We start from the raw sequence: 16,642 nt of genomic DNA, 5'->3' as shown, positions 1-16,642 counted from the left end.
CAAGTTTGCGTGTAAATTAACTCTTCCTGAGCGACATCAGCGCTCATTAATAAATTACAATTGCTTTAAAGACACTCTAAAATCAGCCCTCCAAATCACTTCAGACACTCGCGCTCAGATAAGTGCCGAAAGCAAGGCTGCACATCTATGTTCAGTACTGGACCATGCAAGGCAAAAGTCTGAATTTTTGGTTAAGAGAACAAAGGGTGCAATCGCGAACAGTTGGTGGAATGCTGAGTGCACGCGTGCATATAGACGACGGAAAGCAGCTTGGAAGAAACTTCTCTTCAATCAATGCCCAAAAAATTGGCTGGATTATAAGTATGTTGCAGCAACATTTAAGCGCACTGTCGCCCGTGCAAAGGAGGAGTATAATACAAATCATTATGATTTCCTTTCCCAATCAGGAAGTAAACGAGCTTTGTTTAATTTCATGAGGCGCAACAAGGTGATTCCTCCGAATGCCAACATTGAATCCCTCGTTCAGTCCCCTGCTGACATCGCAAAGGCCTTAGAAGATATTGCGTGTGGCCTAGAGCTTCGCTTTACATCTGCTTTACCTTCTCCTACTATATTCACATGCACCTCAAGTGATTTAACTGAGGTCTCTATGCCTGAGCTGTCGCAAATTGTTCTGCGCTTATCCCCAGCGGCTCCTGGCCCCGATAAGGTCACTTCATCTATGATCAAAATTTTGTTCAATGAATCTCCTGCAGACCTGTTGGCTCTAATTAACCATTCTATTAAAGGTCCTTGGATACCGCATGAGTGGCGTCTTGCTGAAATAGTTCCATTGCTTAAAAACCAAGGGGAGGGCTTAACTTTAGACAATATACGCCCTATTTCGTTAACATCGAACCTAGTGAAATTGGTGGAAAGGGTCCTTCTCAGCCGTCTCATGTCATTCATTTCAGAAAATGCTGTATTGAATCCATGTCAAATTGGTTTCAGGCCGGGTTGTTCAATTTGGTGTGCTCATACTGACCTTGAGAGTCGTATTAAATTAGCTCGCAATAGAAAACAGTTTGCTGCGCTTGTCACCTTGGATGTCAGTAAAGCATACGACAGCGTGGAGCACTCGACTCTATTACTAAGATTACAGGAACTCAACTTCCCAAGCTATTTTGTAGCCTGGATTTCTGTTTTTTTAGAAAATAGAGAATTTTACTGCTGCCAAAATGGTGTTTCCTCAAGGAGATTTCCACAGACAAGAGGTGTTCCGCAAGGATCAGTTCTCTCACCTGTTCTTTTTAACATTTTTCTAAGCTCAATTCCATGCATTCAGAATGTGAAAACTTATGTGTACGCCGACGATATTGCATTTTTTGCATCAGCAGGTGACATTCACACTCTTTATCGAACCCTGCAAAATTACCTCAATGTTCTTGACAACTGGCTAGGAAGAATTCATCTGTCCCTTAATGTGAAAAAATGCGCATTGTTAGTATTTCCAGTTTCTGTTCCTGTAAACATCTGCCTGGTCTATAGAAATAACATAATACCTCAAGTTCAGACGGTGAAGTACCTCGGTGTAATATACGACTCTACTCTCTCCTGGCGGCCACACATTGAGCAAGTTTCTGCAAAAGGAGTTCGGGCCATTGGCATCCTGCGCAGGCTTTGTAGTGCTAGGTCAGGCATGAGAAGGCATACGCTTCTGATGATTTATAAAATGTACGTCCGCCCAATTTTGGAGTTCGGGTGTGTTTTATTCTCAGGAGCTCCTGCCTATAAACTTCGCCCTCTTGTGCTTTTGGAGCGTGAGGCGTTGCGCCTTTGTCTGGGGCTTCCAAAATATGTCGCCAATGCTGTTCTGCACCTTGAGGCGCGAATGCCTTCGTTATCAGCTAGGTTTCGCCTTTTAACAGTTCAAACATTTTTAAAATTGTGCGACTCACCTCTTCACGCTTCCAGTATAATATTTCTTAGTCAACCTTCCGCCTTTTTTGGTGCTGCCTGGTCTCGATTTCATACCCCGCAGATATGTTACGTGCAGTCCCTCCTTGCTCGCATAAATATTCATTTCACTGATGTTCGCCAAATATATAACAACTCCTCATCTGTCCAGATTGAATTCGATGACATTTTCCATCGAATGCAAAGCTGCAGCCCTTCCCGCTTCTTCAGGGTCTATTGCAGGACCACCTAAGGTCCTTTCCCTCTCATTTTCTTATTGCTACCGATGCCTCGCAGGATTGCGAAAAGGCAGGTGTGGAAATTTTTTCACCTTCACTGGATTGGTCTTTTTCTCTCCGTCTTCCTGACTTCACTCCAATTTTTCTGGCTGAATTATTAGCAGTAATCTTAGCCTTACGAAAATTAGAATCTACCGTTTCCCAGGTCGTGGTTATGACAGACTCTCTGTCCATTTGCTCTTCCTTATCCTCACCCACTGACTCTCGGCCATTACGCTCCTGATTCCGCTGCATCTAAATTCGGTAAGGTTGCTTTGGGTACCAGGTCACATGGGCTTTCACTTAAATGAGGTTGCAGATTCCTTAGCAAGAGCCTCTCTCAGCGGCCCAATTGTTACTGTCCTACCATCGTGTGCATATACAGCTGCGGTGAGGTTTCGCAGCTACACAATATTTCAGGAATTTGCTGCCTCGGCTCTTACATCATCTCCCGAATATCAGCATCTTCTGCATCCTTCGAGTAGCAAAGACTGGCGCTCACGCAGACTAGAGGTCTCTTTCACGCGTTTGCGTTGCCGGGTTCCCCTTCTAAATTTCTACCTTTACAGATCTGAAGAAGAAGACTTTATTTCCACCATGTGCAGTACACAGATGGAGGACGACGGAAAAAAAAAAGCCGTCAATAGGCGGCTTGACGAGTCCGTGGACTGGCAGCTTCCCCACTGTGTCCGTTTTGTGCCGAACCTGAGACAATGGATCACTTCCTGCTGTTCTGCCGCCGCTTTTCTCATTTGAGGAAGCGTCTTTTGGAAATTCCATTTCATCAACTGGGCTTGCCTGTGTCTTCCGCGGTTGTTCTTTCCATTGGCGCTTCTTTGCTTGGACGAAGCGACAGGAGTGTGCGCTCTGCTGTGCAAAATTTTCTTCAAGAAACGCAGCGACTCCCATTCTAATTTTTTTTTCCTGATCTCAGTCAGTAAGACATTGCAACATTACAGGCATTGTGTACTATTATGCACATTAAGCAATTGTCCCGTCTTCGATCTCCAAGTTAACTGAATCGCTTTCCTTCCCTCTTCCAATCTATCAGACTACATACTATTTCCACTGCTTTTCCCGTCAAAAATTTCCTGTATCCAGTAATTAACCGCCTGTGTCTTGGCCACTCCCCCGTAGTGGGTATGTGCCAGCAACGTTTGAGGCCTTCCTTCCTTCCTTCCTTCGGTGCTCTGTGCCTGGTGCTCTGTGCGGGCCGCCTTGTGCTCTTGACCTGTGTGCTGTGCCCGGGCGTTTTCGCGTCGTTCCCGCCTGGACCACGTAACATCTTTGGTGGAGGTGCGGATTTTACGCTGCGCACACCACGCAGCTTCGTAGTACTCGTTAGGCCGGGACTACCACCATGGCTCCACCCGGCCGGTCAAGGAGCCCCACTACCCCCACTACCCCCCCTTTCGTCATCATGGCTCCACCTCGCGACCCCGGGACGTTTTCCGGCACAGATGGCTCCGACGTCGAAGACTGGATTAACCTTTACGAGCGTGTCAGCAACTACAACAGGTGGGACCCTACGCTCATGCTCGCGAACGTCATCTTTCACCTCAATGGCACGGCGCGCGTATGGTACGAGACCCACGAGGAAGAGCTAACAAGTTGGGACGCCTTTAAGGAAAAGTTGAAGACGCTATTCGGTAGACCTGATGACCGCCAGCTCGCCGCCAAGAAACAGCTGGCTACTCGAGCACAGTCTTCTACCGAGAGCTACGTGGCCTACATTCAGGACATCTTGGCGCTTTGTCACAAGGTCGACGCCGCAATGAGTGAGACCGATAAAGTGGGCCACGTGCTCAAAGGCATTGCCGACGATGCGTTCCACTTGCTTGTTTGCAAAGACTGTACCTCAATTGACTCCATCATAAACGAGTGCCGTCGATTTGAGCAAGTCAAAGGCCGCCGCATTTCGCCGTCGTTTTCTCGCCTTCCCAACACGGCCGCGACATCTTCCTGTGAGGACCACCGATCACCATTCCGCACGCCCTCGGACGCCCCTGCCGTCAACGATTCAGTCACCCGGATCGTCCGACGTGAACTGGAGGCCCTCGCACCTGTGATATCCCCGCCCTCCGTCCCTGATACAACCCTGCCCGCTGTGTCGCTGATTCACGCCATCGTGCGGCAGGAACTCGCTCATCTGAACCTCGCTCCAGCAGTGTGCGCCATCAGAAGCCCGGACACCCCCCAGCCCCCTCCCTGTGCTTTTCGTCGCACCTATTATTCTCTGCCCCGTTCCCGCAATCCCAATGACTGGCGCACGGCGGACGACCGTCCCATTTGCTTCCGGTGCTCTCGCATTGGCCACATCGCCCGTCATTGCCGTAGTCCATGGTCTTCAACGCCCCGCAACGTCTTCCCCTTCTTCTACAGTCCCGCCTCATCCCACAACTTCTCGACCCGTGCCCCGTCCGAACCGTCTGCACCAGCCGTACCCCCTCCACGCCGATTCTCCCGCTCTCCGTCCCCGCAGGGCCGCCGCTCTCGTTCCCCCCAGTCGCCTTCTCGCAGCCGCTCCCAATTGGAAAACTAAGTGATGCAGCTCCCGGAGGTGACGCTGCATCAACGACCCGGACTACAAATCCTCTATCGACCACTCGACCTAATCTTCTGAACGTCACTATCGACCGTGTTCCTGTGCGCGCCCTGATTGACACCGGTGCTCATGTATCAGTGATGAGTGCTGCCCTCCGCCGTCGCCTCCGCAAAGTCGTAACGCCTGCAACGTCCCGTGTGTGTGTCGCGGATGGTGGCACGCCTGCTGTGGACGGTATGTGTACCGCGCGCGTTACTATTGCCGGCCAGAGTATACCAGTTCAGTTCACCGTGCTGACCACCTGTGCCCATGACCTTATCCTCGGCTTAGATTTTTTGACTGACCATTCCGCCCTCATTGACTGATCGGAGGGTGTTCTACACCTCGCCCTTCCAATGCTGGATTCAGACCCACTTGATGTATCACTGCGACTATTCAGTACCGCATATGCTCGCCTGTCATCCCGTACCGCCTCTTTTGTTCCACTGACCCCATCTCACCCAGTTCCCGATGGCGACTATCTCGTTACTCCCAATCTTGACCTCCTCCTGACCCGTAACGTTGCCCTACCTCATACCATTGCCACCGTCCAAGCCAACGCCCTCTCTCTGCCTTTCCTCAACTTCGGCCTCACTTCTCAAGTGCTACCGTCCTTCATATGCGTCGCTACGCTATCCCCTCTCGCTCCTTGCCACGTGGCTACGTTGCCCGCTACCCCAGTTCCAGAAACCGCCGCACCGCGCCGGCAGTCTCTTCTGTCGACCGACACCTTCACAACCATGATGGCTACCGACCTCCATCCCGATCAAACTGCCAAGCTTCGTGCCCTTCTCGAATCTTTTTCGGATATTTTTGACGTGAACAACACCGCGCTGGGTCAAACTCTCGCCGTCAGGCACCGCATTGAAACAGGCGATGCCCCTCCCATCCGCCACCGCCCTTACCGGGTCTCTCACGCCGAGCGTCAAGTAATCAATGCGGAAGTTACTAAAATGCTAGAAAAAAACATTATCGAACCCTCACACACTCCCTGTGCCTCACCCGTCGTCCTTGTCAGGAAAAAGGATGGCTCATGGCGTTTTTGCATTGATTATCGCCACCTGAATAAGATCACTAAAAAGGACGTGTACCCCCTGCCGCGTATCGATGACGCGCTTGACTGCCTCCATGGTGCCAAATTCTTCTCGTCCATAGATCTTCGCTCCGGCTGCTGGCAAATTGCTGTAGATGAACAGGACCGTGAGAAAACCGCTTTTGTGACTCCTGATGGCCTTTATCAATTCAAAGTTATGCCTTTCGGATTATGCAACGCACCAGCCACATTTGAACGCATGATGGATGCTCTTTTGCAAGGCTTTAAGTGGTCCACCTGCCTGTGCTATCTCGATGACGTCATTGTCTTTTCGCCCTCGTTTTCCTCTCACCTCACTGACCTTTCTCAGATCCTTTCCCTCTTTCGTCATGCTGGCCTGCAGCTCAACTCGTCTAAGTGCCGTTTCGCGCGCCGTCAACTCGCCATCTTGGGTCATGTCGTCGACGACACAGGGGTGCACCCTGACCCTGATAAGCTCCGAGCCGTTAAAGACTTTCCTCAGCCACCTTCCTGTAACGACGTCCGCAGCTTCTTAGGGCTGTGCTCCTACTTTCGTCGATTTGTTGAAGGCTTCGCCGACATCGCCCGCCCCCTCACCGACCTCCTGAAAAAGGAAGCCACCTTCATCTGGGGACGCGACCATGCACACGCGTTTTCCACCTTGATATTGAAGCTTACTACCACGCCAGTTCTGGCCCACTTCGATGTGACAGCTCCCACTGAAGTCCGCACAGACGCCAGCGGCTATGGCATCGGCGCTATTCTCTCTCAGAGGCAATCCGAACAGCACCATGCCATCGCCTACGCCAGCCGCCTCCTCTCCACCCCGGAACGCAATTACTCAATTACCGAACGTGAGTGCTTAGCCCTTGTCTGGGCGGTTGGGAAATTCCGCCCATATTTGTACGGCCACCCTTTTACGGTTGTCACCGACCACCATGCGTTCTGCTGGCTCTCATCACTGAAAGATCCTACTGGCCGCCTAGGTCGCTGGGCTTTGCACCTCCAAGACTACGACTATACCGTGGTATATAAGTCCGGTAGGCTACACACTGATGCTGACTGCCTCTCCCGATATCCCGTTGACTCTTCTGATCATTATGGCAGTGACTCCGCCGCTGACCTCTTCTCGCTCTCTGCTCTTACTCACCTTGGCGATGAGCAGCGACGAGATATCGAGCTCCGCTCTATTATTTCCCGCCTCAGAACCTCTCCATCTGACCCTGCCCTGCGCCGGTTTGTACTTCATCATGACAGACTCTACCGCAGAAGCCTGAACCCGGCCGGCCCAGACCTACTGCTCGTTGTCCCGAAGCATCTGCGCAACGACGTCCTCCACGAGCTCCATGACCTCCCCACTGCTGGACATCTGGGTGTCTCGCGTACTTACGCCCGCGTGCGTCGTCGCTTCTTTTGGCCCCGTCTCTACCAGTCCGTCCGCCTCTATGTTCGTGCCTGCGACCAGTGCCAGCGCCGGAAACGTCCCGCCACGCTCTCCGCGGGTTTGCTCCAGCCTGTTGATGTGCCCCCTGAACCATTCTATCGTGTTGGCTTGGATCTTTTGGGCCCGTTTCCGGAGTCCACCTCTGGAAACAAATGGATTGCCGTTGCGACAGATTATGCTACTCGCTATGCCATCACGCGGGCCCTCCCCACCAGTACTGCTACCGACGTGGCCGATTTTCTCCTCTACGACCTCATCCTCCGTCATGGTGCACCCCGCCAACTTCTAACCGACCGCGGCCGTTGCTTTCTCTCTAAAGTTGTCGACGACATTCTCCGTTTCTGCTCAACAAAACATAAGCTGACCACCGCCTATCATCCCCAAACCAACGGTCTTACTGAGCGCCTCAACCGCACTCTCACGGATATGCTCGCCATGTACGTTTCCTCGGACCATCGGGACTGGGACATTGCCCTTCCATACGTGACCTTCGCTTACAATTCTTCTCGCCATGACACTGCCGGTTACTCCCCGTTCTATCTGTTGTACGGTCGTGAACCCCAATTACCTTTGGACACGCTGCTTCCGACATCTCCTTCCCCGCCTTCTGAATATGCCCACGACGCTATTGCCCGCGCCGACCACGCCCGCCAGCTGGCTCGCTCCCGCCTACAAGCCTCGCAGGTTTCACAGCAGGACTACTACGACCGCCGCCACCGCATGGTAGCTTTTTCCCCTGGAGCCCTCGTTTTGCTTTGGTCGCCCACACGCCGTGTCGGCTTTGCGAAAAACTAATGTCCCGCTATGTTGGCCCATACCGTGTGCTCCGCCAGGTCACCGCCGTCACCTACGAGATTGCCCCGGCCTTTCCGGAGACCACCTCCGGTGCATCCCAGAGTGACGTTGTCCACGTCTCTCGCCTCAAGCCCTACGTGTCGCAATCCCTTGCCCCGCCCTAATTTCCACCGAGACGGTGTTTTTTTTGCGACCGGGGGCCATGCAACGGATAGAAGAAGAGATGAATGAAGACTCTTGGAGGCGCGCGTGCTCTGGGATTCGGTGCTCTGTGCCTGGTGCTCTGTGCGGGCCGCCTTGTGCTCTTGACCTGTGTGCTGTGCCCGGGCGTTCTCGCGTCGTTCCCGCCTGGACCACGTAACAGTATATTATGTTTGGTTGCAGCGTTCAGTTTTTAAGGATAAAGGCTTTATGATTGTCATATTTTAACCAGCTTCTCTGCTCTGAAGGTTCGACTATGCAGTCTCGAGTCACCAATACGAATTTTACGAGACTTACATATCTTCAATTCCTCGCGTTTGTCCTACACAGAGTCGAAGGCAGAAAAGATTGAGAGCAACATTTCCTTAAGTACTGTTAAATTCGCAAGAGGAAAACAACACATAATTGCGGATAGTGCTGCGTGGAGAGCGCACTAATGGCGCTTTGCTGTCGATTTATTGAAGAGAAAATCCAGATCTCCGAAATGGAGACCTAATTTCAGATTTTCAGCACAACATTAGCGTTCCATGGTGCTGCAGTATACCTCGCTTTGATTCGTACGGTATTATTCTTATTTTGCAATTTGTTTCATCCGCCTCGAAATAAACACGAAGCGTGGAGAAAGAACCTTAAGTTTACAAAATATTCTAGCTACATTTCACGTTAGTAATCACATTATATGTTGGCTCACTAAACACAACTTTTCGATGAATTTTTTTGCGTTTTGTTCATTTGAACAGGTCCTTAGAGTTAGGGAACGTCCCGCTACATTTCAAGGTGATTGTCTTTCAGTGGCTGACGGCATAGTGCAGAAGAGCTACTTCATGTGAGCGCTTGGCGACAGCCTACAACTGTAAATAATATTAAACATTAAATTGGCGATGTGACAAGGAGGCTGGTTGGGCGCAATCATGATCATCTTAAAAAATACCAAATAATAAGGCTTAATCGAACGTGGCAAAACTTAAACGTTGAAAATAGATTAATAGTGCCTTAATACTTGGGCATTCGGCGGCGAAAGCTAGCGAATTCCGCCGTCATAGCAGAGACTACACCGAAATGCAAAGCGGAATGCCCTATATGTCCACAACCGATTTTTGCCGCCGGAAAAATTCAGCTGATTCCCATTGGCCATTAGGACGGCGAGGGAAGTACTGAGGAGAAATACTTGATAGAGGTGAATACTCGACTAAAATTGAGTCCATAGGTAATACACTGGCGGAAACGTTCTGATCGGGCTTCTCCTTCTTGATTTCTTTCTCCACTCTACAATGAGGTTACTCGTTCTCAAATGTGTATTGCTTCCTGCAGAAAGTTTTCTTCGCGTTATTTTATATTACGTTCAGGAACAGCCGCAGAGACACCCGGCAGAGGATGGTGCAGAGCAGTGGGGAAATATATGCACGTTTCACTAGCAGTAAGCTCTTCATGTTTCCAGATGAACGTTTCTTTCTTTCATTTCTTTCAAATACTATAAATTATTGCTTGCTCTCTATTTTTTCTCACAACATTTGCTATACGATCGCCTACTCGTTTTTTGTTGTCATACACTAGCTGTAAAAAAAGATAAAAAGTAAACAAACCTGGCCTGCTTCAGTCATAAGGGTGTATTTCATGCAGTTCCCTGTGTTGCATACTGCAGTGGAGAGAACAGAACCAAAGGCGCTTAAAAACCGGGCAGGCATCACTTATTCTGTGAATTTGTCAATCGTACCGCAAACCGATCATAATTAAGCTTTCTATTTCAAATTTGGTGAAATATAGTTAAATTTCTGAAGCAACACAAGCGCTAGAGGGCCGACGTATTGGAGTTCTCCGGGTTAATTTATATCACGTAGTGTTCTCTACCATGCAATGACGTTGTAACGCACAGGGGCGTATTTGTATTTCGCCTCCATTGAACTACGGCTGCCGCGGCCGGCACCAAAACCGCCACCTAGGGATCAGAAGCACAACGCCAAATCCACTGAGCCTCCTCGATGGTGCGTTTTGTTTTCTTCACAGTGTTGTTTACTGTTCCTTGTCTAGTTCTTCATTCGGTGGCGCGTAATCTCTTTTACCTGGGCCATAATGGTTACGTAGTATCTGCATCTGGTTGGCGGGCTTTATAATAGAGTTGCGCTCATACATGTGACGGGCTGACGGGCTGTTGTTTATACGAGTGCTTGCTTGCCTTTCGACTTCCTTGATGTCTTTCAGGATCCTTATGGCTGCCTGTCCTATCCTGCCCCTGATGTAGCTCCTGCAGGCTTCTGTGCGAATTCTTTTTATATTCGTGTTTTTCTATGTTCCAACAAAATGTTTTAATAATCATCCTCACCTAGATGGGTCTTTTTTCCAACTAAATAAGTGTGTTTCAAAAAACAGTGAGTTGATGTATTTGATATCTTGGTAAATAGCGTTCGCATCTAAATGTTTCTCGCTCACCTCACATATCCTCGTGAGACCCAGTGTACAATTTATTGCACACTCGGTCTCAGCGTCGAAGCCCTGCTGCAGCTGCGGTACGCGCTAAGTCCTCCTGTGCAATGTATTGCACAGACATGTGCTGCCATCTGGCCAAGATCCGCGCCGTACAAGACCGAAACCCTATTCAGCAGACAGGATCATAATTGCAATCTCCCATTTCATTTCAAGAAAACACAAATAAAAATTGCGTTCAAGATAAAAATTAGCTGCAGTTTTTTAGCTGTTGAACCTGGTTAGAGAGCGAAAGCTGTGGTTTATCGGGCAATTAGACGTGGCTTGGCGTTTGCGACGTTGAGTGTGTTCCGGACAACATCACTACTCGCTTAATTGAAATATCTGTAATTTAAATGCTCGTAATTAAATTGTTCATGAGCGCCTCAGTAAATAACTCGAAGATACGTTTCTAAGACATATATGCACTCACTAGACGCGCACTATCTGCTGGAGCATCGCTGTGAATTGAGTGTTGGGTTTTCAGTGGGTGCCGCATAATGACGCTGCGACTGCAGGCCATGTACGAAGGAAATTCGTCGGAAACATACTTCGCTACTCTCTTAATGAGGATATCTGCAATATGCATGCTCATAATTAAATTATTCAAGCACGCTTCAGTACATATCTCGAAGATACCTTTTTTAGACACGTGTGCATTCACTAGACGCGCCTTCATTCACTTCCAAGAGTCGAACAGTCATGGCGAAGTTGAAGTGTCCCCTGAGCATGCCGGAGGCCCGGATTTGCTTTCCATCTACACCGCAATTTTCTTTTTTTATTAATTGAGGCCGCTTCAAGATGATATCTGCGCCGTTACATGACTTTTAAGGTTTGCACGCAAGAAGTAGAGCTTTCGCTTTCGAAGATGACGTGTTTTAGTTTGTGCCATTCATAATGCATTGGTAATAGGAAAAACGCATGTTTAGGTTTCTTCTGGTTGGTCTCAGCGCGCACCTGTTTTTCGAAGACGCAGGTACTACGCTGCGGCCTAGTAGGGCGGAGTTTAAGGATCCAGGCAACAAAAAAAAAAGAGACAGTACTTTAGATAAGATGAAGAATTAACAGCAGAATTATGTGTTGGCAACAAGACAGCATTGGAAGCTGCAAATGCTTTTACCGGAAATGTCACTTCCAATCTGGGACGTCACTCTCCTCCAGCCAATAGCAACTATCCGCTATAGTCATGCCAGTTCCATCCAACCAATGAGTGAATTGTACGAACGACACATATTTTTGTGATAAAACTTTTAGCACTTCCACATTAAATATTGCAGGAGGTGCGAAAGGTGCGTGTTTAAAGAATGCTTTTTCTTCACAAGAGGTCATAAATGTCGAAAAAGAGGACTGCAAACAAAAAGAGAACATTGTTCGGCAAATCTGAATTTTTCTATAACGCACAGAACATATAACCTAATACGGGTTAGTAGTGCAGGACAGTAAAAAGGCAAATTAAAGTTAGCACGATGAGGTGCCGGAGAATACAATATTTGCAGGAAATCAAGGAGAATGAAGATATTTGTGATCTTATCTCTCTCGCGTTTGTTTGCAGAACTGTGTAAACCTGAAAGATAAGGTACTCGTCTTATTGAAATGAAAGAAATCTCTAGCCCCCCACTGCGGCCTCTATCCAAACGCGCGTACTGATTCGGGGCGATAAGCTTCGCGTTTGCAACAATAACAGTAGAAACTAAAAAAAAACGAAAACTGATTTTGAGGAAGTGGAAGGCGCAGTATAAAACTCACTTCCTCGGGGGCTCCTTTCCACGGCAGTATAAAACTCACTTCCACGGGCTCCTTTTTCCATTCGCCTCCACCGAAACGCGGCCGCCTCGTCCAGGTTCTAATCCGGGTACTCCGGATCAGTAGCCTAGCAAGCTAGATAAGAGCCAGCCCAGCGAGTATAACAAGTAGAATGTCGCGCAAGGGCGTCTGTGCGACAAAGTGCTGGTGCCTGGTGTCACACAGGACTCAAAGCCCCATGCAGAGGCTGTTAACCCCACCCTGTTGAGAGGATGTAAGGCAGAGTGAGAAAAAAATCGCAAGGTGGCGGCTGCGATCCTGGCAAAATCCCGGCCGACGAGATGCCGGTCTGCCCAACAGGCGAGACCTCGCTGTCTCTTCACTGTCTATGAGGGCCAACCAGATGTGCCATTTTTGAACCGCTAGTCGGTCTATTATGTATAGATATATCATCATCAGAAAAAATCATTGATCCCTGAAGAAGCGTCGTAGCAAAATATGTCACGCAGCAATTCAAGCCTACTTTAAAATGTATCCCTGTACTCTCTTCAGCCACTAACATTTTCCACTCAGTGGGTTGGAATAAAGTAGGCAAGTACATAGTTTATTCCCAATCACCGATATTGCACTGTATGAAGGATAAAAAGGTGGACCGAATACCATCTAAAACAAAAGCAAGGAGGCAAAGGTCTTATCATTTGGAGACCTTAATTTTCATCGAACTTGAAAAGAGAGCTGAAAAGAAACACATTATTAAGCAAGATCATAGAAGATCCGGACAGGCCGCCATTGGAATCTGAACCTGGCAACGTTTAACGCTAGAACGTTAGCTAGTGAGGCTAGCCTAGCAGTGCTGTTCGAGGAACTAGCGGGAATTAAATGGGATGTGATAGGGCTTAGCGAAGTTAGGAGGACAGGTGAGGCGTATACAGCACTAAAGGACGGACACATACTGTGCTATCGCGGGTTAAAGGATAGACGAGAACTAGGTGTGGGTTACCTCATTAATAAGGATATAGCTGGCAACGTAGAGGAGTTCTACAGTATTAACGAGAGGGTAGCAGCAATAGTAATTAGGCTGAATAGGAGGTACAAGCTGAAAGTGGTGCAGGCCTACGCACCCACATCCAGCCATGATGACCAGACCGTTGAAAGCTTCTATGAGGACGTAGAATCAGCAATGGCTAGAGTAAAATCGCAGTACACTGTACTGATGGGCGACTTCAATGCGAAGGTGGGCAAGAAGCAGGCTGACGACCACGCGGTAGGTGACTATGGGATAGGCTCTAGAAATAGCAGGGGAGAGTTATTAGTCGAATTCGCGGATAGAAATAATTTACGGATCATGAATACCTTCTTCCGCAAACGAGAAAACAGGAAGTGGACCTGGAAGAGCGCCAATGGTGAGATTAAAAATGAAATAGACTTCATACTATGCGCTAAACCTGGCATCATTCAGGATGTGGCCGTCCTCGGAAGGGTGCGTTGCAGCGACCATAGAATGGTAAGGTCTAGAATTAGCTTAGACTTGAAGAGGGAACGGAAGAAGCTAGCGAAGAAGAAGACCATTAACGAGTTAGCCGTAAGAGGGAAAGCACAGGAGTTTACGATAGCGCTGCAAAACAGATACTCGGCTTTAACTGAGGAAGATGATCTTGATGTTCATTCAATGCACGATAACCTGACATCAATAATTACGGAGTGCGCAGTAGAAGTAGGCGGTAGGACAGTTCAAAAAGATACCGGGAAGCTATCTCAGGTGACGAAAGATCTGATTAAGAAGCGCCAAAACATGAAGGCATCTAACACTACCGATAGAATAGAACTAACGGAGCTATCAAAGTTAATAAATAAGCGCAAGGTAGCCGACATAAGGAAGCTTAATATGGAGAGAATCGAGCATGCTATAAAGAACGGAGGTAGCCTAAAAACAGTGAAGAGGAAACTAGGCATAGGTAAAAACCAGATGTATGCATTAAGAGACAAGCAGGGCAATGCAATTAGCAATATGGATAAGATAGTTAACGTAGCCGAAGAGTTCTACACAGAGCTGTACAGTAGCCAATGTAATCAGAGCGCCAATGAGAAAGACAGCAGTGCACAGCAATGCGTCATCCCGCCAGTAACGAAAGATGAAGTAAAGAAAGCCTTAGAAGCAATGAAAAGGGGAAAAGCAGCTGGGGAGGATCAGGTAACAGCAGATCTGTTGAAGGATGGAGGGGACATCGTGCTAGAAAAACTAGCCACCCTGTATACGCAATGCCTTATGACCTCGACTGTACCAGAAGCTTGGAAGAATGCAAACATTATCTTATTTCTTAAGAAGGGAGACGCCAAGGACTTGAAAAATTACAGGCCGATCAGCTTACTATCCGTTGCCTACAAAGTATTTACTAAGGTAATCGCTAATAGAGTCAGGGCAACGTTAGACTTTAATCAACCAAATGATCAGGCAGGCTTTCGTAAAGGATATTCCACAATAGATCATATTCACACTATCAATCAGATGATAGAGAAATGCGCAGAATATAACCAACCTCTATATATAACTTTCATTGATTACGAGAAAGCATTCGACTCAGTGGAAACCTCAGCAGTCATACAGGCATTGCGTAATCAGGGGGTAGAAGAGCCTTATGTCAAAATACTGGAAGATATATATAGCAACTGCACAGCTACTATAGGCCTCCATAAAGTCAGCAATAAAATTCCAATAAGGAAGGGCGTCAGGCAAGGAGACACGATATCGCCAATGCTGTTCACCGCATGTTTGCAGGAGGTATTTCGAGGCCTGAATTGGGAACAGTTGGGAATAAGAATAAATGGAGAATACCTAAATAATCTGAGATTTGCTGATGACATTGCCTTGCTGAGTCACTCAGGAGGTGAACTGCAAATCATAATCAACGAGTTAGACAGGCAGAGCAGATCGAAGGGTCTAAAAATTAACATGCAGAAAACCAAGGTAATGTTCAACAGTCTAGCAAGGGAACAACAGTTCACAATTGGCAGCGAGAGCCTAGAAATTGTGCCGGAATACGTCTACTTAGGGCAGGTAGTGACAGCTGATCCGGATCATGAGAGGGAGATAACTAGAAGGATAAGAATGGGGTGGAGCTCATATGGCAAATTCTCGCAGATCATGAGTGGCAGTTTACCAATTTCCCTCAAGAGGAAAGTGTACAACAGCATAATCTTACCGGTACTCACCTACGGGGCAGAAACGTGGAGGCTAACGAAAAGAGTTCAGCTTAAGTTAATGACAACGCAGCGAGCCATGGAAAGAAAAATGATAGGTGTAACGTTAAGAGATCGGAAGCGGGCAGAGTGGGTGAGGGAACAAACACGGGTTAATGACATCCTAGTCGAAATCAAGAGAAAGAAATGGGCTTGGGCAGGGCATGTGATGCGAAGGCAAGATAACCGCTGGTCTTTAAGGGTAACGGAGTGGGTTCCAAGAGAAAGTAAGCGTAGCAGGGGGCGGCAGAAGGTTAGATGGGCGGATGAGATTAAGAAGTTTGCAGGCAAAGGGTGGATGCAGCTGGCAAAGGATAGGGTTAATTGGAGAGACATGGGAGAGGCCTTTGCCCTGCAGTGGGTGTAGTAAGGCTGATGATGATGATGATGATGATGATGATGATGATGATTAAGCAAGACATTATATAGGGCGTCCCTCCGTCGATGGCACCGCAAAGATCCAACATCATTTTGGGCGTGACATCTGACCCTGACTTGGTTTGAGAGGTTGAGGTTGCGGATGAGGTGTTGAATGCTACAGGTGGGGTTAGCCTTGCTTTGTCTGCCGGCAATTGCTCCACCGCAGCGTCCCTTCGATATTAACAATGCCGCATCTACCCCGCTAAGCGCACCGTCTCTTATAATAGCACACATTCTCTCCCGCAGTCACCATCTATGCACACAATCAATCCACACAGTTCACATACTCAGAATACAACTTCTTGAAGGGCCTTAGCGATAAAGGCATCACTGCAGTCCACCACATGTACCTGAATATTTGTGAAGAGTTAAATGTATTATTATTTTCCCCTCACTGAAATCTATTGACAAATGCGCATTGAGTAATAAATAAGTATGGGAAACTCTGAAAAGATAGTGATGGCTCACATCGCCCTGGCGGTCAACTGAACATGTTTACTAAGCGAGATAAAGGAAAAATTCATTAATTT

The 16,642-nt window shown here is 48.1% G+C and overlaps 1 protein-coding gene across 1 annotated transcript; it reads left to right on the top strand.

The window, feature by feature from the left end:
• The first annotated feature begins 3,534 nt into the window (after window positions 1-3,534).
• On the top strand, window positions 3,535-9,082 carry LOC144118653 (uncharacterized). Its single transcript, XM_077651523.1, has 2 exons — window positions 3,535-4,302; window positions 8,993-9,082. Exons 1-2 carry the CDS (start codon window positions 3,535-3,537, stop codon window positions 9,080-9,082), a joined length of 858 nt encoding a protein of 285 aa, XP_077507649.1.
• Window positions 9,083-16,642: the final 7,560 nt, after the last annotated feature.

The sequence above is a fragment of the Amblyomma americanum genome, chromosome 2 (genome assembly GCF_052857255.1).
Source record: "Amblyomma americanum isolate KBUSLIRL-KWMA chromosome 2, ASM5285725v1, whole genome shotgun sequence".
Classification (NCBI taxonomy): Eukaryota; Metazoa; Arthropoda; class Arachnida; order Ixodida; family Ixodidae; genus Amblyomma; species Amblyomma americanum.
The sequence above is the reverse complement of the archived record's forward strand: the minus strand, read 5'-3'. Positions and strand labels throughout refer to the sequence as shown.

Excerpts from the sequence above, each read along its gene's own strand:
- LOC144118653 (XM_077651523.1), top strand. The coding sequence starts at position 3,535 with ATGGCTCCACCCGGCCGGTCAAGGAGCCCCACTACCCCCACTACCCCC. Across the intron at positions 4,303-8,992 it reads TGTCGCTGATTCACGCCATC|GTCCTTAGAGTTAGGGAACG; the intron begins GTGCGGCAGGAA and ends TCATTTGAACAG.